This window comes from Morus notabilis, unplaced genomic scaffold (genome assembly GCF_000414095.1).
Source record: "Morus notabilis unplaced genomic scaffold, ASM41409v2 Scaffold1273, whole genome shotgun sequence".
Taxonomy (NCBI): Eukaryota; Viridiplantae; Streptophyta; class Magnoliopsida; order Rosales; family Moraceae; genus Morus; species Morus notabilis.
Genome location: NW_010356724.1, coordinates 224010 through 249945, shown reverse-complemented (window position 1 = coordinate 249945; position 25936 = coordinate 224010). Strand labels below are relative to the sequence as shown.

The following is a 25936-nucleotide window of genomic DNA, read 5'->3' as shown; positions in this document are numbered from 1 at the left end:
TGAATTGCTTTCCTAAATTCCATCCTAATTTTTGAATTGTACATATGAATATCGATTCATTGCCTACCTTCATAGCTACTGCTTTATTTTTGTTTCTATTTTTGCCATGTTTTTCTTCGTGAAGATAGAACCTCCAATGTCACGTCCTGCATGTGGTGGCCGCGTACTGTATAGATTACAAAGATGGAACTTATGGCTACAGTCACTTATTTATGCCTTAAATTTGCCTCCTAAAAATAAAATGCCGAAAATCACTAATTAACATGCTTAGCACCAGACATTACATATCGCCCACATGTACTTAGTGCAGTGCTTCAGTTACAAAATATCACGTAATTCTCTCATATGTGGATTATGCCTTGAAAGGTGAGTCCTACTGCATGTATACCATTACTATACGGACTGGAAGCACGGTTTTAAAATATGATTTTCTTACCTCACACTTCCGAGGAAACATAAAAAACATTGGCCATAAACAGCTTGTCTACCAGACCATCCAAGTGAGCAATTAATGGGATTTAAGAGCACCCCCTTCCCCGGTTTCCCCCTCCCCCCTCCCTGCGAATGACAGAGAGAGAAGCTCGACTAAAAGGTAATCTTTTCAGACATACAAATTATATATATATTGCAATAATAAAAAATAGAGATATTTGGAGATTTAAGTAGACAACTTATTATTTTTCAGTATAAACTTAATACTATTCATTATAATATTAAAATATAATATATGATTATTATAAACATAATAGCAAATGTTCAACCTTATAACTATAATTACTATACTATAATAAATAGTATAATTAATAGTATAATGAATTAATATGGTTTCTTACTTATTTATTAAAAAAAAGAAAAATATTAATAAAATCTCTATTCTCCCTTCAAATATGAATACTACCGGGTTTAGTGGGACTAAAACTTTTTTAGGCCACATATATATATATATATATATATTTTTTTTTTTTGCATGTCTTTTAGGCTACATAATTGTGCGCTACTTGATCATACTCTTAATTAATTCACCGAAAAAATCCTATTTCTTTCTTGAGAAAAAAGTCCTATTTCTTAATTTCAGGGCCCAAGTGTAAATTGGTAAAAAAGTTTGGAAACCTTGCAATTATGCCATTAAATTATTGGTATTTTTTCCGCCAAAAAAAATTATTGGTATTTTCTGGTTAATTACTTGTTAACGTACGATTTGGTTATACTGCTCTTCCAACTTCTTTTCTTAGCTAGGTATCATTATTGGTTGCATAATTTTATGCCCTTGTGTTATACATTGACCCTGTTTAGCATTTTAGATTGGATAAGATTATGAGGGGATTGGACTTGATTGGGTTGAAATGGGATTTGTTAAATCATCGGATTGGACTAAAATAAAATTTATGGAATATTTCATACAATTAGATTTGAGAAAAAAAAAAGATTTGGGAAATTTTCATACAAAATCAGATTTAAAATCTGATTATTTGAGGGAAAAAAAAAAAAAAAAACAAACTCTCTCTCTTTCCCGATTATATATATATATATATATATATATATATCTCTCTCTCTCTCTCTCTCACTTTCTCTCGCCGAAACGGAGCTGCGACGGTTCTAGGTCGTCGGGAGCTGCGACAAGCGTTGTCGGGACTGGCAGATCTGGGTCGCCCCAGGGCGCCAGGGCTTGGGTCGTCGGGGATGGGGCTCGCCGGGGCTGGGGGGTCGCCGGAGGTGGGGCTGCTGCATGTCTGGTGGTGATGTGTTGGGGTGAGAAATATTCTAATCCAAAGCTTTGGACTGATAATCTCACCTATTTTTAGAGGATTATTTATTCCACCGACTTGGACTATTTTAGAATCTTTGAGTGAGTTATTCAGTCTAAAATTGTCACCAAACATGAGATAAATATTTTTCCTAATCTTAGTCCATGTCCGGTGTGCCAAACGAGGCCAATATAGGTTTGCAATTAGCTACTCTCATTATTTGTAAAGCTGGCCATTTTCCAGAACAAGGTGATGTCGCTCTAGAGGTTTATAAAGAAAATTAGAGAGAGTTTGCTAACACTTCGAGGAATCAGCATTCCCAATTGAACATGAAACAAATAAACTAATTTATCCTTGCCTTTTCTGTTGTTCACAACTCAATAAATATGTTCTCGGCCATAATAGATTAATTCATTCGACCAGTCATGAACATTTTCTGTTACATTTTATTGTATAATTAGCCAGCTTGTAGTTCGGTTTTGATTGTTACATTTTCTGTTACATTTTATCCTTAGGCAGGCTTGTTGCAGCTTTTTCTTCGTTCAGACAAAACCTCCAATGTGAAGTCATGATGAAATGGCCAAAGCAGTGCATGGAGATTAGAAGATGGAATTTATGACCGATGTTACTAATTTTACGCCTTAAATATGTCACCTAAAAATAAAATGCCAAAAAGCACTAATTACCATGCTTAGCACCCGACAATATTACTCCATATTTAGCGTACTTCAATTGCAAAATATCACGTATTGTAATTAGTGTATCGACAGGTAAGTCCTACATATACCATTACTTGTTGGTTTTTGAACTATTAAATTTAATAGATTACTCCTTAGAATTTTCTTTAAAAGATATTTGTTTTTCTTAGCTCACGCCTCACACTTCCGAGGGAACCTAAATGGATATTCGTTCTCGTGAGGGAACGAAGTAAATAGCATATTTATAAAAAATAATTGAAATAAATAACATATTTTAATATTGTTTGAAGTAAATAACAGTTTATTATGTAAATGTTTCATTTACAGTTAGAAAAAAATATTTTTTTCATGCAAATTTTCTTTTTTTGATTAGTGAAAAGATTTTTCTCACGTAAATAAGAATTTTTTTTTTACGTAAATTATTTTTTACCAGTCATAAATGAATTATTTACATGATAAATGACTATTTATTTCAAATAGTTTTAAAATATACTATTTACTTAATTTAATTTTTAAAATATACTATTTACTATAATTTTCCTATATAGATTTATGCATATACATTGAATATTACATGCATACATATATTTAATTGTGGTCAGTGGATACACAAGTTTATCTAATCATCAACACAATTAATTTGTTCTACCAAAAAAAAAAACACAATTAATTTGTTGTCCGACTGATAGAGAAGCGTTGGCAAGGAACTCTTCGTAATTAGAAGTTAAATGCTGGGTGAGATTGGAAATATACTATTACTAATTATGCATCTCTCTCTCTCTAAAACTGAAACTAAGTTTATGGGTAAATATCTCAGTAAAAACAAAAAGAGAAAATAATTAGAAGTAGGGTCTTTATATGGTATGGCCTTATACCGATAGTCATAATTTTAGTTCGTTAGACCTTATTAAAAGCACTTAAGAATAGAAAAATTTGTTCTGAGATTTGTTCATGATGTTGATTTTTTTTTTCTTTTCTGAGATTTGAAGATGAATTTGTTCTGAGATTTGTTCATGTTTAGGTTTTGGTTTTGATTCATAAATCTAAGTGTTGGATTTACAGATCTGGGTTTTCGTTTTTTTGTGTTGTTTAAAGATCACGAAGATCTTGTTCTTTTTTTAAAAAAAAAAAATTACGTTTTTTAAAAATTAATTAACGATAAAAAAACTGAGTAAAAAGGTAAAAATGACAATTTATGTCCCAAAAAGAGACTTAGGGTATAAAAAAATATTTTCTAAAACTTGAGAGTACTATTTTAATATTATGAAAAATATAAAATACTGACTCAATGTTTTGCAATAATATAAGGTATTAAAATGATTTTATAAAAAAAAAAGTCAAAACATAAGTTACATATCGAAGAACAAACTCAGATCTGGAAAAACCCAGATCCGAAAAATCGTCTCCAACCAAGCTAAATGCCACAAAGAACAAACCCAGATATGGAACCCAAGATCTGAAAAATCGTCTCCAACCAAGCTGCATGCTTTTCCCTATCAGAATCCATTTTCAATGCAAAACCCAAAGCTCGGGTCTTCCCATTCCCAAAACCTTCTAAACACTCTCATTTCTCTACTTTCCTTCGTTCACCACACAATCCTCAAAGCTTTGAATTTTTTTAGACGGAGAGTTGGGGCAAGACAGCTTCACATACACCTATGTATTGTTTGTTTCAACAATCTGAACCAAAAAATTCAACTCGGATTGTAGTTGACATTTCAATTGATATTTGGTACAGAATTAAACGAGGATAATTCAAAATATTAACAATAGTTGAAACTATTGATTTTAGAATTGATCACCCTTAAATTCACAATTTAAATTGTTTTCTACACGAAAACAACTCAGATTTTACTTTTTCTCACTCCTCAACTTTTATGTTTAAAAATGTTATAATTTCTTCATTTCAATTCCAACTTAAGTTTTTTTTTATTATTATTTTTTATTATTTTTTTTATTTTTAACGTGTTCATAATGAAGAGAGTAACAAATTCTCATACATATTTCATATTTTTTTAAAGTTATTTACAATGAGATTTTATAAAATTTGTTACAAAACTCTAATGACAGTTTTCAACAACAACAACAAGCCTTAATCCCAACTTAATTGGGGTCGACTATATGAATTTCACTTTTCCACGCAGCTTTGTTCGAAATTAAACTTTTCTAAAGGCCTAGATCTAGAATGTATTTCCTAATTACTTCGGTCCACGTAATTCTTGGTATACCCATTCCTCTCATAGTATTAGGTATAAGAATGTCCTCCCAAGCACGAACTGGTACTTCTAGCGGTCTACGTTGGACATGCCCGTACCATCTCAAGCGGCCTTCGCACACTTTATCTTCTATTAGTGCTACACCTACTTTACTACGAATAACTTTATTCCTTATGCGATCTATTCTCGTATGGCCACTCATCTATCTTAACATACGCACTTTTACCACACTCATATTAGATATATGTTGTTTCTTAATGGCCCAACATTCACTATCATATAACATAGCTAGGCGGATTACAATCCTATAGAACTTTTCTTTCAACTTAATAGGCATCTTACCATCACATACAACTCCTGTAGCATTCTTCCACTTAACCCACCCTTCCTTAATCCTATGTTGAATATCCTCTTCTATATCTCCTTCGTACTGCACTATAGACCCAAGGTACATAAACTTCCTAGAAGTCCCAATCTCCACACCATCTAAAGAAATTTCATCACTCTGATTACTTGAGTTACTAAACCTACAATGTATGTATTCAGTTTTCATCCTACTTAACTTAAATTCCTTCGTCTAGAGAGGCTGTCTCTATAGTTCTAACTTACGGTTAACTCCTTCCCTATGTTCATCAATTAAAACTATATCGTTCGCAAAAAGCATACACCAAGGAACTCTATCTTAGATTTCTCTTGTCAGCTCATCCACCATGATGGTGCAAAGATAAGGACTAAGAGCAGATCCTTGATGAAGGCCGATCCGAATGGGGAACTCTGCCGTGTAGCCTCCAGCAGTTCTCACACTCGTGACCACCCCATCATACATGTCCTTAATTACCTTGATATACCTCACATGCACTCATATCTTTTCTAGCACCCACCATAAAACTTCCCTTGACACTCTATCATATGCCTTTTCTAAATCTATAAAGACCATATGTAGGTCCGTCTTGGCTTGTCTGTACCTTTCCATCAACATCCTAAGAAGAAAAATGGCTTTCGTGGTTGATCTGCCTGGCATGAAGCCAAATTGGTTACCTGAGATGGTTGTTGTGGCCCTTAATCTCTTTTCAATAACTATCTTCTAAAGTTTCATAGTGTGGCTTATTAACTTTATGCCCCTATAATTATTACAATTCAGCACATCTCATTTATTCTTGAAGATGGGGACACAAATACTTTTTCTCCATGCATCAGGCGTATGCTTCTTATTTAATATCTCATTAAAAAGCTTAGTGAGCCACACAATTCTAACATCTCCTAACGCCATCCAAACTTCTATTGGAATATCATCTGGCCCACATGCCTTCCCTTTTTTCAATTTCCATAGTGCAGTTTTAACTTTCGAGACTTTGATTCCTCTTGTATACATCACATTAGGTTCTCCTTGTGATCTAAGATCGTCAAACTCTATCGCATGATCATCATTATAAAGCTTCTCAAAGTAACTCCTCCACCTTTCCCTAATGTCTTTATCTTTTGTCAGAACCTGATCCGTATCATCCTTAATACACCTCACTTGATTTAGGTCCCAACATTTCCTTTCTCTTATCCTAGCTAGTTTATATATATATCATTCTCTCCTTCTCTAGTCCCAAGTTTCCTATATACCTCATCTAAGTAAGTAGAACGAGCCTTACCAGCTGCTCGCTTTGCTTCTTTCTTCACTTCTTTGTACTTATTAAAAGTTTCAACATCCTTACGCTTTGGTAAATCTCTATATAAATCCCTCTTGGTCCTAACAGTCTTTTGAACTTCCTCACTCCACCACCAGGTTTCTTTCCCTGGGGGGCTTTTACCTCTAGATTCTCCTAGTACCTCCTTTGCCACTTTTCTAATGCAGCTGGCCATGGCATCCCACATAGTATATGCATCACCTATATATGACCAAGTAGCCTCATCTAACAACTTCTCTTTAAGGGCTAATTACTTTATTCCCTTCAAATGTCACCAACGAGTTCGTGGGAGGAGGTTTATCTTAGTCATTCTATAGCAAAGCTTAATGCTCACATCTAAGATCACTAACCTATGTTGGGTGGCTAGTACTTCTCCAGGAATTACTTTACAATCCTTACATAGAGAACGTTCTCTATACCTTGTGAGAAAATAATCTATTTGACTTAAGTTCCTCCCATTCTTAAAAGTGATCAAGTGAGAATCTCTTTTCTTAAAAAATGTGCTTGTTATGATAAAATCATGTCCCAACGCAAATTCCAAAATAGATTTTCCTTCTTCGTTTCAAGCTCCAAAATAAAATCACCGTGGATCCTTTCAAAGTTTTCCATATCCTTACCAACATACCCATTGAAATCTCCTCCAATGAAAATGCTACCATCATTGCCTATACGACACACTAAGTCATTCATGTCTTCCCAGAACTTGACTTTAATTTCCGCATCCAATCCTATTTGTGGAGCGTAAGTACTAATTACATATATGAACTTATTTCCTAGTACGAATTTGAGCATAATATTTATATTCCCTATTCGCTTAATTTCAACTACGTCATCCTTCAAAGTTTTATCCACTAGAATACCAACTCCATTGCGATTTCTTTCCCAACCTGTATACCATAACTTGTGTCCTAAATTTTCAATCTCCTTTACTTTCTCTCCTGTCCACTTTGTTTCCTATAAGCATAAAATATTAATTCTTCTTCTTACCATAACATATACTAACTCCATAGATCTACTAGTTAAAGAACCTACATTCCAACTACCTAAATGAATTTTCCTATCATGGGCTAGCTATGCCACTTGCACACGTCCATGAATGTGCAAGGACCCCCCTTGCATATTTTTCACCATATTCGGGGCCCGACATGGCGCATGGGCTCGCTTTTCTCCCCGTACACATCCATGATTGTACGAAGACCCCCTTGCCTATTTAACACTATACCCGGGGCCCGGCATAGTGCGTTGCACGTAGGGAACGACCCAACAGATTCTGTGTAAATGAAATTCATGAGAGTGACTTATTTTTACGCTGGCCGTCAACCTACCCCAACCTTCCTCCTTTATCCGGGCTTAGGACTGGTTATATAAACGCATAGGTGGAGACTTAATGTGTCACGCCCCCAAACCGGGGTTAGTGATGTGGAGGCTCGTTTAGAAACTTAAACCTGTTTGAGAGAAAGTGATTAGCAAATATTTTAATTTCTTTCAAATCCAAAACATCCAGGTATTTCTAAATAAGCCCCTTTCATTTAAGGGAGATTCAATTTCGAGAACGGTGGTGGAATTTCTAACTAAACTAGTTTAAAACCACATCCCTGGTATCAAGTCAGGAATTCCCACAGGTGTTTAGCATACATGAATATAAACAAAAGTGAGTTTGACATCAACCACAGTCTAGTAATATTTAAGTTTACAATCCACAATCTTTTATACATGCCTTGAAATAAAAGATAAGAGGAAAGATAACTCTTCACTTTCCGAGGTCAAGTCCACGCCACTGGTAGTAGCTACCTACTCCGAACTACTCCTCGCGTCTCCTGGAGGGGTTTAATACATTTGAAAACAAGAAAGGTGAGCGAAAGGCCCAGTAGAATAAAATTTTATAAAGCATTTAAAATAAAGGTACTCACGGTCCGAAGATATACACCCTGAACTGATCATCCCTTTTTAGAAAAAAAATACTCACAGTAGAAAATATCTGTATAATGAAAGTGTGCAGCTCACCATACCACTAAACAAGAAGCGGTAAAAATGTCTGTCTATGAAAAGTGCAGAGCCATAATTCCACTAAACAAGAAGTGGATCCGTACGGGTTTCGGGACTTGCCCCCAAGGATGCGATTCCCACATCCCGATCTCTGTGGCCACCATGCGTTGTATCATTCGTTAAATATTTCATTTTAAGAAATGATACTCTTTAAAATCTCATTTCCAAAATCATTGGAAAACTTAATAGCATTCTCATGCTATTCCTTTGAAATCATTTTCTTAAAACATGTTTTGTTCTAAAACATTTTCATTGGCTAAAACCATTTAAAGTAAGGCTAACAAGGATATGGATAAGAATATCCTACCCGTTGGGTATCAAACCTGTGGCTGTCTTCACGTAGCCCTAGCTCCGCTTACCTTCGAGGCTCCAATTCCAATCGTGCCACTATCTTTCCCATCAAAATTAATAATTTAGAGTTTGACCTTTCTCATCAAACATTCTTGTTTAATTAGATGCAATTGTATCATATTAGTGTGCCATAGTTCAAAATCAATGTTCATGAACAATTCTTAATTCAAATCATGATTCTTTGTAAATGGAGATTCATTCCGGAGAATCGAATGAAAAACAAGGATTCATGTGGCTAATCCACTCATTTTGAGTTCTCAAATGAGGTTAGGTCAATCCCACATTGAGTTTCGGGGTCAAAACAGGGTTTCTAGGCTGTTTAGGGTCTGTTTCAGTGGGAACCGGTCGACCGGTGACAGAGGAGTGTAACTCCACCGGTCAGCCGGTGGAGAGGTGACCGGTCGACCTGATCGGTCGACCTATGGAAGGGTGATCGGTCGACCAGTGGGGAAGAATTCTAGGGCCAACAATGGCCGATTTGCGAGGAACAAAGCCAAAACCTGCAAATTTTGGGTCCGATTTCAACATATTCTCAAGGGAAATGCATAGATCCAGTTTCAAATCAACAAATAGGACAAAGCTAAATCCGAAAATCTAAAGTAAGTTTCAAAGAGTTTTACCTCGATCCAAGCTTTGATGTTGAAAACCTCTTGGAAACCTCCGTTTTTGGTTTAAATCCGGCCCTTGAGAAGGAAAACTTTGAGAGAGAGAGGGAGAGATGAACGGAGGAGGAAGAGAGAAAGAGAGAGAGAGAGCTCGAGATAGAGAGAGAGAGTGTGTGAGGGAGAGAGCTCGGGAGATCAAGAGAGAGAGAGAGAGAGTAACGTGAGGAAGGGAAAAGAAAAAGAAATAAGGGAAAAGAAAAGGAGAAATAGAAGGAAAAGAAAATTGGAAAAAATATTAAGGAAAAATAAATAAAACAAATAGGGGTGAAATTGCAAATACTAAGAATAAATTTAAAAGTTCATGATTAATTAAGAAAATCAATTTAGGCACACTAATAAGCCACAATTATCATAATTAAACAAGTTTAATTCCGGAGGGCGTTACATAATGACAGTTTTCAACGCTTTATTTAAATACAGTTCTGATTTTACTCCCAATGTAAATTATTTTTTTTTATAAGCTCTGGCTTGTTTCACTTGTGCACTTCGCAAAATGAAGCAGAGGCAGAAGGGTAATTGATGGTCTTCACCCTTGTGTGGAGCATGGGATTAGCACGCTTTCGGGAAGAACATAGAATGGTAAAGGATCCAACATGCAAAACACGACGATCATTAGAAATTCACGAATTAGAAATGCTATAATATACGCTTTCCCATAGCTTCTCATACCAAACCAGCCCACTGAAATGCAAATAGGGATCAGAAATGTGGTCAATATCACGAAGAAAGTCTGTTAGCGGGAGAACTTGGTTAAGCCTAGCGATTGCTGAGAGTTAGTTACTGGCTTTAGAAGTTGGTTTCGTTTGTGGGTAATAAAAGGGAAGGAATGGGACTTGAGTGGGGTAGCTCAATTTTGATTGTAGTTTTGAGCTTTGCTCCCGGGAGAGAAGCAAAACTCTCTATATTTTCCTACCATTATCAGTCAATATTCAATCCAACTCATTTCGATTCCTCCATTAATTATTTCTCTGCTAGATTCATTTTCTTTATTGATTTTGCACTGGTACTTATCAAATGATTATATAAATCATCAAAAAGTGAAGATACAATTACTAGGTCTATTTTTTAGATGACTATTAATTTCATTCAATGATTAATTAATCGGTATATCACTGAGACACATAGATTGTGGGGCGTGTGATAGATCAAGACATAGTCTATTAATTATTTGTGCATACAGCTTATATTTGTCGTAGTCGTTGGATTTTCCACAAAAGTCAAGTAAGTTTGTTCTTTAGAGGTTATATTGCACCTTTCTGTCAGTTTTATTATTTATTTGTTACGATGTTTTGTTATGTTCCATGTTTATGTATGCATCTAATATAGTCGTTGTCGTTGTTGTTGTTGGGGTTTCCCTGTAAATCAAGTTTTTTCTTTGGAGGTCATCTTGCAGGTTGTTTTCTGGTTTAATTTGATTTTTTTTGAAGCAAGGTATGCATCCAAATCTACAGGTTACCGCAAAAATGACACCAAGGAGGAAGATCATTGTAAATAGTAGACTTCCATGCCAAGTATGGGTAAGGAAATCTGATTTGATGTGTCACGTGGCGTACACTTCTTTGAAGGCAAGTACTACCGACTCATGGTATTTTAACAGTGGATGCTCGAGGCACATGACTGGAGAAAGGGGAATTTTGAGGAATTTCAAAAGTGTAACTGATGGACATGTAACGTTCGGTGATGGTATGAAGGGAAAGGTACTTGGAAAGGGTACTCTAGATGTTGATAGACTACCAAGGTTGAAGAACGTTCTACTCGTGGTGGAATTGAAAGCAAATCTTATAAGTATCAGCCAGCTATGTGATCAAGAACTCTATGTGAATTTCTCAAAAGATAAGTACCAGGTGATTGATGAGGAAAAGAATTGTGTTATGGAAGGATCTCGTTCGTCGGATAACTGTTACACGTTGGTTCATCCACTTGCATGTCATAAAACTGCCATAGAAGATATTGAATTATGGCATCAAAAGCTCGGACAACTGAATTACAACAATTTAAAGAAGATAGTTGATGCAGGGGTAGTCAGAGGAGTTCCCAAACTTGGACCAAAACTAGCTGGTGTGTGTAGGCCTTGCCAAATCAGAAAACAATTGAAAAAGTCACACACAATGCTACAATACATAACCACAACAGGAGTTCTTGAACTGCTTCACATGGATCTGATGCGTCCTATGCAGGTTGAAAGTATTGGTGGAAAAAGATACATTTTTGTATGTGTGGATGACTTCACCAGATTTACATGGGTTGACTTTATTAGAGAGAAATCTGACACTTTTGAAGTATTCCAGAATCTTTGTACTAGGGTTCAAAGTGAGAAAAACTGCAGTATCAAGAAGATAATAAGGATTAGAAGTGACCATGGCAGAGACTTTGAAAACACAATATTTACTAAACACTGTAACAAGCATGGCATTGCACATGAATTTGTAGCACCAAAAACTCCACAACAAAATGGAGTTGTTGAAAGGAAGAACAGAACACTGGCTCGAGTCATGTTAAACTTAAAAGGCTTGTCATACAGATTGTGGGCGGAAGCAATTCATACATCATGTTACGCGGTGAACATAGTGTATTTCAGACCAGGAACAAGAAATACTCCATATGAGATATGGAAGGGAAGGAAGCCGAATCTCAGCTATTTTCATGTCTTTAGAAGTGTGTGTTATATTCTGAATGATAGAGAACAAAGAGGAAAATATGATGCAAAAAGTGATGAAGGAGTTTTCCTTGGTTACTCTCCCACTAGTCGTACTTACAGGGTTAACAATAAAAGGACTTGAACGATTATAAAATCCATAAATGTAGTAATTGATGATCTTAATGTTGAACCTAAGCAACCCACAATAGATGAGATTTACAGTTCTTCTGAAGAAGATGATAAGATGTTCAAGGAGGAGCATTCTGAAGACTGTGCTATAGATGATGCTATAGTCGATGTTAGAACATCCTCTGCAACACAGATGCCAAAACAAAAGTTAGATAATCTAGATGCAGCAAATCAGACTACTAGAGAACCATCATCCATAATCAAGAATAATCATCCAGCTGAGGAAGTAATTGGGAGCATAGACGAAGGAGTATGAACCAGAGACAAACCAAGAATCATCTACCGTGACATGGTTAGGCATGTCTGCTACACTTCTCCGATTGAACCAAAGAATGTTAAGGAAGCTTTGTTAGATGAGTACTGGATAAATGCAATGCAAGAAGAGTTAGAACAATTTGTAAAAAATGATGTATGGATGTTAGTACCCAGACCAAAGGATTCAAATGTCATTGGAACCAAATGGATTTTTGTGAATAAAACAAATGAAAATGGAAATATCACTAGAAATAAGGTTCGGCTTGTAGCTCAGGGGTATACTTAGGTTGAAGGGATTGATTTTGATGAGACATTTGCACCGGTTGCTCGGCTTGAGTCTATTCGGCTATTGTTAGCTATTACATGTATGATGAGGTTCAAGCTGCATCAAATGGACGTGAAAAGTGCATTCCTGAATGGATTCTTGAATGAGGAAGTGTTTGTAGAACAACCAAAAGGTTTTGAAGATCCAGACCATCTAGATCATGTCTACAAGCTTAAGAAAGTACTATATGGCTTAAAACAAGCCCCGAGGGCATAGTATGAGCGTTTGACTGATTTCTTGGAGAAGAAAAGGATGAGGGGAGGAGTAGACAAGACACTGTTCATCAAAAAGTTTAACTCAGGAATTATCAGTGCTCAAATATATCTGGTTGACATTGTGTTCGGTTCTACCTCTCAAGCCAAGGTGGATGAATTCGTGAATCAAATGAAGAAGGAATTTGAAATGAGTATGGTTGGAGAATTAAACTACTTTCTTGGATTCCAAATAAAACAGGTGGACAATGGCATCTTCATATCACAAGGAAAATATGCTCAGAATCTAGTGAAGAATTTCGGTCTTAGTCAGTCTCAGCACATGAGAAATCCAATGGGAACTAATGATAAGTTGACAAAGGATGAATGTGGCATGTCTGTGGATCTGAGTCTCTATAGGAGTATGATAGGGAGTATTCTCTACTTGACTGCTAGTGGACCAGATATATGCTACAGTGTTGGTGTATGTGCTAGATATCAAGCTAATCCAAAGGAGTCACATGTAACTGTTGTAAAAAGAATCATTCGCTATGTGAGTGAGACTGTAGACTATGGGATTTGGTATTCTAATGACACTAATGGAAGACTTGCTGGATTTAGTGGTGCAGACTGGGCAGGCAGTACAGATGACAGAAAGAGTATTACTGGAGGGTGTTTTTATCTTGGTAACAACCTAGTCTCTTGGTACAGTAAGAAGTAGAATTTGATCTCATTATCAACTGTCGAAGCTGAATACATTGCTGCAGGGAGTTGTTATACTCAATTGGTATGGATGAAATAAATGTTGAATGATTATGGAATTCTACAAGAAATCTTGACTGTCTACTATGATAATTTGAGCGCCATCAACATATCAAAGAATCTAGTCTAACATTCCAGAACAAAGCATATTGATATACGATATCACTACGTTTGAGATTTGGTGAAACGTAAACTTATTAGTTTGGAGTATGTGGTAACAAAGAATCAGTTGGCAGACATCTTTACAAAGACATTAGAGTCAGTCAGGTTTGAATCTTTAAGATCTGCATTGGGAATATATGTTATGTAAAAAAAGAAAAAAGACAATGTGTTTTGACCCTACGGTTATTAAAAAGAAAATTTCCCCTGAAGTCAATATTCATCTTCTTTTTTTCAAACCCTAAGCCTCCAATTCCAGTGTCTCTGCTCTTCCTCTGCCACGACAATGGTGTCCACGAGAAGCAATCCAAGAGCAATAGTAGATGCATATGTTGAATGATTCAGGAAAGCCGTCCAAGATCGTGTAATCATGGCCATGCAAAGAACTCCGCCACCATCAACCAAAACTCCACCGCCGAGGAAGAAAACACCAATGTGCAAGTCTGCCACTCTACGCCGCCGTAAAACGCAGACCGCCAAGAAAACTCATGTGCCTCTTATCGTGGTTCTGCCTTGGGAGATAGTGGTTCATACTCTGAAGCTTGAAAGGAGTCATGAAGACGAAGAACATTTAAAGCCCGACACTCATCGGGAATCTCCTCATCCAAGCCAGTCCTCTGAATCAATCGAGTATGCGTTATCCACTCCACAGGGTATTCCAACCACTTCGAGGAACCACTCAACTCCAGATAAAGGTACTCATCAACCAAAGCAGCAGACATACAAAGTCCACTGGATTTGATAACTGCTTCTCCACGGCCTGGCTTCCCCTTTTGGAAATCACAATTTCCTGTGTACCCTGAAGGCTTTAAACCGCGATCACCCATTCGAATTGAAGATGAAATTCCATCTCAACCTTCCAAGAAGCGTGCAGCCTCTGTAGATAGTGACTCCACCTTTCATTTGATAGAAGAACAGATGCATGCAGAAGAAAATGGTGACGATGACATTGAAGGTCCAGTAAGTATGAAGAAAACAAAGAATACTCCTATTTCTTCCAAGAAGTCAAAGAAATCACAAGTTCAGACCAAGAAGTAGAAGAAGAAAGCAGCAGTGGCAGGAGGTCCACAACGAGTCACTCGAGCCAGCATTATGGGTCCACATTCTAGTAAGTCTGCTACTCCCCCTACATCGTGTTCTACACCAGCTACTTTTCTGTGGAATGTGATGTTAAAAAGAAAGATTTATTCTGAACGGATGTCACATTTGAGTGAGTATGAAGAATTAGGCATAGTCTAAATTTTGAAAAAATAAAATTTGTTTGGTACTGTCTCCAAGCTTTAGCCATTTGTCAAGAATATTGTGGTGGATTTCTATTCTAACATGCTAAAGGTTATTAAGGACATGATTTCTGACATGTTTCATAAGGTGTTAGTCAGAGGAATTAGGTTTGACTTCTCACCAAAAGTGATAAATGATTTCTTTGAAAGTCATGTGGAGCCTGCGACGCCTAATGTTGACTTTGATAAGGTGGTTGCTGAATTAATAGCTGGAGTTCGATGTCAATGGTTGAATGATAAGAGTTTTCCAGCTGCGGATTTAAGCTTGAAGTACTCCACTTTGCACAAGATCACTGTGGAAAATTGGCTACCCAGCTTCCACTCCACTAGAGTACACAAACAGTTGGCAAATGTGCTCTATTTAATTTGGACAAAGGTACCATTTGATGTTGGTTCTCTCATCTTTGAAGAGATTGTCAGCCAAGCAGAGGTAACATCACCAAAACCAGCTCTTCCCTTTCCCTCGTTTATATATGGAGTTCTAATGTCTTAGCATAACATTAAGACTCCTGAGGATGTGCTGGAACCACCTACCAGGGCACTTAGAGTTTCTAAAAAACTCAGGGAAGGTAAGCATGTGGATGATGTGCAGGGGGAGACTCATTGTACTAGAGTAGAAGTTGAAGGGGAGAGTGTTTCTGGGGATGTCACAGGTAATGTTGCATCTGGATCAGGCCACACTGCTCAGCAACATCACACTATCTTGTTTCTACAGAAGGAATTGGCATAGCTCACTAAGTAGGAAAAGGCTATTGCTTAAGAACAAAATGAGATAGCTCAGAAGAAGAGAGAAACTGCTACTTTCTTGGCTGATTTACTTGCTACTCCATCCATTCCAGAAGCTGCACTAGAGTGAAGTTCTTTTATTTGTTTGGCTTTGTTTTAGTAAAAAAAGGGGAGTATATGATGTGTATAGGGTGCATGTCCCTCACGGCTGTTGGATAGGTTGCATCCAGAAAGGGAACAGGCCAGGCATCCCGATTGGACACCACTAAGGCAGGAACCGGAGAAAGGTCGGGCGGTTCCTCGAGAAGAATCCCCGATCTGACGAAGGGAAGGAGTGGGAGCACAACGCCAGATCTCACTGGGACGTCACAGGGGATGAGGCGACTTTCGTGGGAAGAAGCTGGAGCTTCCGATCTTCCAGAGGGAGGACCCGTACGACTGGGTGTTTAGAGCCGAGCCCTATTTCGCCGTAAATGACATAGAAGACGAGGAGTAGATTTTAGCAGCATCGATTTGTATGGAAGGAAGAGCTCTAGGATGGTCCCAATAGATTGACGCATAAGAGCCTTTCACTAGTTGGAGAGAACTCAGGACGACCATCATTCAACGTTTCAGCCACGCGCGTGAAGGTGATCTGACGGAGCGTTTGATGGCACTCAGGCAGACCGGTGGAGTGGCAGAGTATCGGGACACCTTTGAGGCACTTGCTGCTTCCTTGAGAGGGGTGCTAGAGCCCATTTTCAAAGGGGCCTTCCTAAATGGGCTACGAGATGACATACGGGTTGAGGTTAAAATGCATCGGCCCATGAAATTGCTTGAGACCTTGGATTTGGCTCAACAGGTAGAAGACTGGTTAGAGGCAGCAGATCGGGTACAGAGGAGTCAGGCGGGGCAGTTTTCCAGGCCGGAGTATTCGGGTCGACCCGGAACAAGTCCACTTATACCGACAAATGCCCTATATTCTTGAGATAGCTCCATTCAATCCCAATTAGGTCGAGATCTGAACTCCCACCAGAAAGGGCTCACGGCGGTGACCTCGAAACCTCAGCCCTATCCCAACGGTGACACTGGATTCTGCCAGCTGACTTTCAATGAGGTACAACAACAGAAGGCCCGCGGTCTCTGTTTTAGGTGTGATGAGAAATATGGTCCGGGGCATCGCTGCAAGAGTCGGTCGCTGCAGGTATTGATGCTTACGGATGATGAGTCAGAGGACGAGTGCATGTAAGAGCCAGCTATGGGAGAGGAGGTACACGCCTCAATGGGCTCAGCGGAGGCAGAAATAGCCGCTCTGTGGCTCAACTCCTTCAACGGATGTTCCTCGGTGAAAACGCTGAAGGTTAAGGGGACGATTAATGGACGAGAGGTCATTATTCTTGTCAACAGTGGTGCATCCCATAGTTTTATGTCGTCCACTCTGGTGAAGGATCTGGACTTGCCCTGAGATCTCACTGTCCGACATAAGATTTAGGTAGGAAATGGAATGACTTTTCAACAGGAGGGGGTTTGCCGTTCGGTGCTGGTCTTGATTCAGGGATATCGAGTGATTGAAGACTTCTTTCCATTTGATTTGGGAAATGTGGATTTGGTGCTTGGGGTCACGTGGCTGAGTACTCTTGGGGAGGTTCAGGCGGATTGGACCTAGTTCACACTGAAGTACTTGGTGGGAAACCAGTAGGTATGCCTTCAAGGAGACCCCGCATTATGCTGTGCTAAGGTCAGTGTTCGCTCTATTTCTCGTTCCTTACTTTGTGAGCAATTTGGGGTATTACTCGAGATATGGGTGGTAACCGATGAGGAACAAGGGCCCTCAGCCAGGAAGGTACCCCTTGAATTGGCCGGTCTCCTGGACCAGTTCAAGTCGGTCTCCTGGACCAGTTCAAGTCGGTGTTTGACTTACCAGAGGGGTTGCCCCTACGTCGCGCGTGTGACCATCATATTGTGTTGCGGGAAGGGGTTTCTCCTCCTAATATACGACCTTATAGATACCCCCACATCCAGAAAGAGGAGATATAACGCTTGGTCTGAGAGATGTTAGCTTCGGGAATAATCCGTCTGAGCACCAGCCCGTTCTCGAGCCTTGTTTTGTTGGTCAAGAAGAAAGACGGAAGTTGGCGGTTTTGTGTGGACTACAGGGCGTTAAACCAGCTGACAATTCCAGATAAATTTCCCATCCCCATCATCGACGAGTTGATGAATAAGCTTCATAGGGCCAGCATTTTTTCCAAGCTTAACCTCCGCTCGGGTTATCATCAAATTTGAGTTTAGGAGCAGGATGTGAAGAAGACAACATTTCGAACCACGAAGGGCATTACGAGTTTCTCGTCATGCCCTTCAATCTCACCAACGCCCCCGCCACGTTCCAATCCTTAATGAATAAGGTATTCCGCCCCTTCTTGTGTAATTTTGTGTTAGTTTTCTTTGACGATATCTTAGTTTACAATCGCACTCGGACGGAGCATGTCCGGCATCTGGAGTTGGTTTTACAAGTGCTGCACTGTGAACGGCTATATGCCAATCCCAAGAAATGCACATTTGGCCGAGACCAGGTGGATTACCTCGGCCACATAATTTCTAAGGGTAGGGTGTCTGCCGACCCCTCGAAGGTGCAAGCCATCACCTCCTGGCCCAATTCACGATCAGTAAGGGACCTCCGCGGTTTTCTCAGATTGACCAGTTATTACCGCCGCTTTCTGGAAGGATATGGTGTACTCACATGGCCCTTGACTGATTTACTCAAGAAAGGAGCATATCAGTGGACTTCCCTTGCTGAGGAAGCATTTCAGAAATTAAAGCGATTGATGTTAGCCCTTCCTGACTTAGCCTTGCCAGACTTTGGGAATGTTTTTGTAGTGGAAACAGATGCTTCCGGTAGTGGAGTGGGGGTAGTGCTTATGCAAGAGGGTCGGCCCATCACCTATTTTAGCAAGGGTCTCTTTTCCTCTGCTCGTTGGAAGTCAGTTTACGAAAGAGAACTGCTGGCCATTGTTCTAGCAGTCCAAAAGTGGCAGCACTACCTTCTCGGCTATCACTTCATCATCCGAACAGACCAGCAAAGTCTCTGTCACCTCATGGACCAGCGAGTTTTGGTGCCCGATCAGCTTCGGTTGGTGACCAAGCTCTTCGGATTTGACTTTGAGGTCCAGTATAAACCTGGAGATGCCAACTGCGTGGCTGATGCGCTGTCCCGGAGAGAGGAGAATGATTTGGCCACTTTGACGGCTATTTCCATTCCACAGCCAATTGATCTTGAGACCCTTCGGCAGGAACAGTCTGAGGATCCTCATTGTGTGGCAGTAGCGGCCAAAGTGCGTATGGATGCAGGGACGGTTCCTGGGTATAGCATCCAAAATGGCCTGCTTTTGTTTAAGTCAAGGTTAGTTATCCCTGCCTCATCTTCATGGGTGATGAAACTCCTTTACGAGTTCCATGATGCCGTCGTTGGGGGCCACTCTCACTTCCTTCGTACTCACAAGCGCTTGGCAGCAGTGGTGTTTTGGAAGGGCATGAAACGGGTGATTCGGGAATATGTTGGTCGTTGTGCCACCTGTCAACAATGCAAGACCAATGCTCTCTCACTGGCGGGATTACTAACACCACTGCTTGTGCCGCAACCCATCTGGGAAGACATCTCTATGGACTTTATTTGTGGTCTGCCCAAGTCCAAGGGGTTTGGTACCATCCTGGTAGTTGTCGACCGCCTGTCCAAATACTCCCATTTCTGCCCCCTTGCTCACCCGTTCACTGCCAAGTCCATTGCCGAGCTTTTCGTCAAGGAGATCATTCGCTTACATGGGGTGCCCCAGTCCAATGTTAGCGACCGCGACCCGCTGTTTATGAGTCTCTTTTGGAAGGAAATCTTCAAGCTCTAGGGCACCAAGCTACATACCAGTTTTGCTTACCACCCATAGTCCGATGGCCAAACGGAGGTAACCAATCGCTACCTTGAAACGTACTTACGTTGCTATGCTAATGACAAGCCCCGACAGTGGTAGACATTCCTTCCTTGGGCCGAATATTGGTTCAATACCAATTATAGTGCTTCCACAAAACATACTCCATTCTTCATTGTGTATGGCAGACATCCACCTACCTTACACCGCTACGAGGAGGGTTCCGCAGTAGTGCACGGGGTCAAAGAGCAACTGCGGATTTGGAACCAAACACTGGCCCTTCTAAAGGAACACCTTGTGATGGTACAGCAGCAGATGAAGAAGTATGCGGATCGTCACAGCCGGGACGTGACCTTTGAGGTTGGCGATTTAGTGTTGTTGAGGCTACGCCCTTACTTCATGAAATCCTTAGCCCGTAGAGTTAATGAAAAACTCAGTCCGCATTTTTATGGACCGTTTGAAGTATTAGACAAGATTAATCTCATCACCTACCGCCTTAAGCTCCTCTCCACGGCGAAAATACACCCTGTCTTTCACATGTCGCAGGTGAAGCGTATAGAGGGCTTGCGGGGTCGGGCCACCCTTGCCTCCAAACCTTTCGGACGAGTTGGAATTAGTGGTTTCTCCGTCGGCAGTGCTTGACTCCCGGGTTCGCTCCGTGGGGGGCAAACAGGTGCCCGAGGTGTTAGTTCAATGGGAGGGTCTGCCGACTTGGGATGCTACATGGGAGCCTATCTTCGCTATTCAGACCCAATTTCCAGATTTCAACCTTGGGGACAAGGTTGTTCTTGAGGGGGGGAGAGATGTTAGAGCCCATGTCCCTCCCGTCAAATTCGTTTACTTTAGGAGGAACAAAAAGGGAATATTTATCCCTCAAGGGAGGGCAGCATAAGTTGGGAATTGGCTGACCTGGCACTCCTATTGGGATTCGGATGGGTCATGCTTTCTGTTAGGAGTTAGTTTTGCATAGGGAAGTCCGCCAGGGGGAACAGGTTATATAAGAAAACTCGTAGAGAATAGGGGGGCAGTTTTTGGTATGCTTGAGTCTTGAGTCTGTGGAGGCAGAGGAACCTCAAATTTCTCCTATCTGTATTTCGTTCTTCCAATTTCCTTTCAGTTTCAGTAATAAAGAAAACTACCTAGAAGTTCATGGGTTTCTATCAGTTAGGTTCTTTGTTAGTTGGCTGTGTTGGCAAAACAATTTTGTTTGTATAGATTCAAAAATTAGGTTCTAGAAGACATTATCCGGATTTTTTTTAAAGATGGAGATTGTGTTGTTTTATGTACTTGGTGGAATCGGATTTTGTGCAGAAAAGGCAGAACGTTGACTTGCAGATTAGCTTGGTGCTAATCGGATAAGGCAAAGGAAATACAGATCACGACTTTATCATAATTCAGTAGTTGAGCTTATCTCCTGTGGAGATCTGTTTTTTTGATATTCTAAAAAGGTGAATCCGAGTGGTTTTGGAATTCAAACTCAAAAGAAAAAGATTCTACAGATCATGCTTAGGAAGACCTTGAAGAAAGAGATAACAGATTCAAAATTTAAAGATAGAAAAAAACTATATTCTGTTAATCGGTTAGTAATCTGGTCTTTAAAGGTTCGGCTCCTGAGCAAATAGTTTTTTTACTGCAGAAATTTCCAGAGAGAGGGCTGTTGAGATTGGAGAGAACTCATTGAAGTTTCTGAGTCTTTTTGTGAGAAAGTGTGTTCGACTGAAGGGAGTTCAGTTGTTGGATTTGAAGATGTGTGGTGCACGCTAAACAGAGTCATTGTGAGGGTTTATCACAGCGGCGTCATAGTCTAGGAGGGAGTCATTGAGTGAATAAGTCCGCCAGTATTGTAATTCTTGAAGTATAATGAAACTATTTACTGTCTGAGTGTGACCCCACAGATGTAGGTATGCGCAGTGAACTACGATACCATATTATGTGTCTATTTACTTTATGCATTACTGTTTTCTTTAGCAAATTAATCTAAATAGTAAGTTAGTATTGTTTCAGATAGTGTTCCAACATTATCTAGAATACCAGGCATAACATCATATCTAACAATTAGCACAAATAGTCTTTTATGATGTTTGTAACGATCTATTCATTCCTTCTATTATAGCAAGTATTCATGGTTTAGGAACCAAGCAATGGCAAATGGATATACTAGCCAAATTAAGTTGGTCTATTTTTAGCTAACAAAGGCATATGCTTGTGTGCTACTAGCATAAATATTTCCTTCAACCAGAGACTTGATTAGCCACAAAATGCATGGACATGCACCATACCATCCATGAACCAACAGACAAAGGAAAGACTAAAAGGAAATGTTTACTGCGCCAAATCCCTCAAAGATGCAACCTGAAACATCTATACATGGAGCAAATCATACATGTCTTCTTGTCTAGTCTTGCAATAAGCCCTCTTATTCCTACTACAAAGTTTGAAATGAAAATGATTTGTTTACCACATATTTTTCACTGCACAATCAGCTTAGTCCTTGCATGGCCATCTGAAATCTGAAATTGTGCAGTTATACCAAGATGTGCCATAAGAAGCCAGACGTGTGTGAGCAGCTCACCACCTCGCCTTAGCTGCTGTAAGTGCTGATTTCTTTGGCATTGACTAGCTGCATAAGATAAAATTTCCACCCAAACATGGCTTATCAACTCCCACTTCTTTTCCTTGTTCCAATTCGGTTCTGTTTCAAGTGATTGCAAATCTTTTGCAAGCTTGCACGCTTCAAATAGCACCGATTTGCTTCTGTCTCCTTTCACTTGAGATGTAGGAATTTCGGTGCTCACTCTGAGCAATGCTTCGCAAGCTGCCTTCTTCGCACTGGCTGTGGATCTTCTTTCTTTAAAGAATTCAATGGCCTCGGCACAAGTGTCTTGGAACCTGATTTGTCCTATCCCGTTGGGCAGCATGAAGGGGCGCATGACTAGAATGTGCAACATATACTCCGACAACAACTTGCTGATATCTTTAGAAATATGATGACGGTCGGGGTTTGAGTTTCTTTTGAGTTCAGAATTGCTTGAGATTTCATAGAGATCAGAATAATAGCATAAATCTGTTGCAATATGCCAGAGTAGAATGCTTTGATCAAATTCGGCAGACTCAATGCTCCAGCAGAGCTTGTCAAGACATCTCTCTTCCTGAAGAACCCAACGGCCTCTCTCAGAACATAACTTCTTGCAAGTGCTAAAATCCAAGGCACTCGTTGATTTTTGAAGGAGCCGCTTAAAGATTATTTCTTTCAACTCCTTAGGAATGCCAAGACTCTTGTGAAAGTAGTTCTGTTTAAAGTCGTCGTAAAAGCAGTGTACCTTCTCGAGAGGACTGCACTTTGGAGGCTTGTCTTTGAGACAAACTCTTATCAGATTGTACTGTGCAATCTTATTAGAGCACCTCTTCTTTTTAAGCGGTGGAATTAAAGAAATGGCTTTGTATAGGAGATTCGCGGCTCTGTTCTTTTGCTTTGTGAGCCAAAGCATTGTCCAGTCCGAGCGGAGTAGCAAACAAAGAGCGACTATCTCATGGACGATTGCTCCAGCGAGCAATATAAACGTGACGATTACATCTGCTGGTGAGTAATCTCGTTTCCTAATGATGGAAAAGCCCATTAGCACAGCGACGACAAAGGAGAAGCTAAGAAAACGGAGAATCCCGCCTATGACGGAGTAAATAACAACCGCTTTTGTGTAGAACAAGTCATACATGAATCCGAGCTCAATCTCTATGACTCTGAAAACTTCCTCACAGGGTCTGTTCTGGAAGAACAATTGGCTGTTGACGATGTCGTGTCCGCTGAGGATGAGGTCTGCGAAAAGGCGCTTGAAAATCTGCAAGAAGTAGTAGGCATCTTGCAAGTTGGCAGCATATGGGATAAAGGTGTTTGCTGGGACAGAGTGAAGGTAATGACCAATAGTTGGAGCTTCGTTGATTCTCGCAGGAAAGACCATGAATCCCTCGGCTTTCTTTGAGCTATATTCGTCCATGTACCTGGCGTAATTGGGGCCTGGATCTGGGGAAGGCAACAAGGACTTCCTAAAATGTTCGCTGCTCGCACACATCAAAGACCGGATCCGCTCTCCGAGCTTAACGATCCCAGCAAAAAAAATGGGAATAGACAGAAAGTTGAGCTCATTACTAGACCAGGCATTAAGTAAGATATAGGAAGCAACTACCACCTGTCCACCATGAATCACAGTGTTTCTCCACCATAATTCGTTGTCCTCCAAGGAATACGCAGTGATGGTGTCTTGGCCACCGAGGTGAAGAAGAAGGAAAGGCGCCCAAAACGCTCTTATACTGTACTTTGGGTTTCTCGAATCGTCGTCTCTGAAATTGGAAATTAAGCTCAGTGAGAGTGCGGCTACCCAGTCTGCTAGCAAGTAAGCTAGCCATGGGATGAATCTGAGCCAGATTTTTGTCGAGTATTTTCTCCTGCTTCCCATCAGGATCAAGACGCTTCGTAACACGAGGCTAAACAGAACCATTGCAGGGATCTTCCATTCGGTCAAAAATTTCCTGAACCTTTCGGGAAATACATGTGCCATGATATCCTTCCTCTTCACTGTGAAGATTTACTTTAAGAAACGCTGTTCCAAATGTAAAAAAGAGAACAGAACAAGTTCGTGGGTTGCTGCAGCTTCTTTTTTTAATGGGAAATTTCATTTCGCAAGAAACAAAGTACATAAGACATGGCAATTTAATCCCTTAGGATCTATCAACATGATTCGATATCTTGGGTGTATTATTTTTTGCTGGCTATATCTTGGGTGTATTATATATCCTAATACAATACTTCAGATTTCACACGATGCTCTAGTCTAGACCTTAACCACTAGTGACATTGTGGAAAAAGAGTTGAACACAACCGGAACGAGGGAATCGTTTTCTGGATGTAATTTAGATGCAAGAAATAGGATGTCTGAAAAGCTACTGATGGCAATATTTCGAGACGAAGGTACAAGGTTAACATGAAATTAATAATTTATTTATTTATAAAATTGAGTCTATGTATTTACCAATATTAATAACCTTATGTTGTGATTTTTTTAGAATAATTCAAATATGTTGAAATGTTTATAAACCAGTTTGGTTCTACCAAAACAAAAGTTCACAGTTTGAATATTTTATATTAGGATGGTCTCAACCCACCACACCATTCGTTGCTTTAGAATACAGATTCCTCGGTACGTCTACAACTTGGAATGCTTTTGTTATCAATGTTACTGCACACCACGACATAAACATTTGTGTATTCAACATTTTCTTTTGGCGTACTTTAAAACCCGCTACTAGACTAGGTTAATAGAACTGTTTTTAACTTATTTAGTCTAAAAATTATTTTTAAGTCTATCTAGATAGACAATATAAAATTATTTTTGGTTTTATAAGTTTTTTATTTTTTTTTTATTTTTAACAAGCCACCTCCTAAATTCTTATTAAAAGAAAAGAGCTTATGGGAAATGCAAAAAAAAAAAAAAAAAAAAAAAACCCTTATAAAAAGCTTTTTTATTTATATTTTTAATTTTTTTATTTATGAACAATAAATTAACAATTTCAATAATATCCTTCTGTTACGTATTTATTGTTACTTTTGAATTATTTACCTAAACATATTTAAAAACTCTTTTAAAATAAAAAGCTAATTTTCATATATTATCTAAATACTAATTAAAAAATTTTAACTTACGCTTCTCTTCTTCTGCTGCTTAAAAATAAACTCCCTTTTATGTATGACTTACTTGACTCAACAAATCTCCTATTTTTAATCAATATCTTTCCTTTAATTACATACTAATATGTCAGTGTTTTCCCTCCAACGTTCAAACTATAACAATTCAACTTTTCTATTTAAAGAGAAAAAGAGACAAAAATCTCTTAAAGTGTATGAGTCTTGGATTTGTACTCTTTTATTCTTGATTAATACTCTTCAGTCAAATAATTATATTAGTAAAAAGATATTAATCAAGAGTAAGTGGTAAAAATCTTGAACACTACACTTTTAAAGGATAAAATCTGTAATTTACTTTTTTTTTTTAATTGGAAGAAGACTGCACACCAGTTTATTCTTGTTCTTTTTCCTTTTTTTTAAGGCTAAACATTTTTGGAAATGGAA

General features: G+C 39.2%; 2 protein-coding genes across 2 annotated transcripts; one reads left to right on the top strand and one right to left on the bottom strand.

Annotated features, from left to right (window-relative positions):
* The first annotated feature begins 13056 nt into the window (after positions 1-13056).
* LOC112094581 (uncharacterized mitochondrial protein AtMg00810-like) lies at positions 13057-13716 on the top strand. The gene has a single exon (XM_024175901.1). The coding sequence runs from the start codon at positions 13057-13059 to the stop codon at positions 13714-13716; it is 660 nt and encodes a 219-aa protein (XP_024031669.1).
* An 8567-nt stretch (positions 13717-22283) lies between these two features.
* Positions 22284-24368, bottom strand: LOC112094556. The gene has a single exon (XM_024175771.1). The coding sequence runs from the start codon at positions 24366-24368 to the stop codon at positions 22284-22286; it is 2085 nt and encodes a 694-aa protein (XP_024031539.1).
* Positions 24369-25936: the final 1568 nt, after the last annotated feature.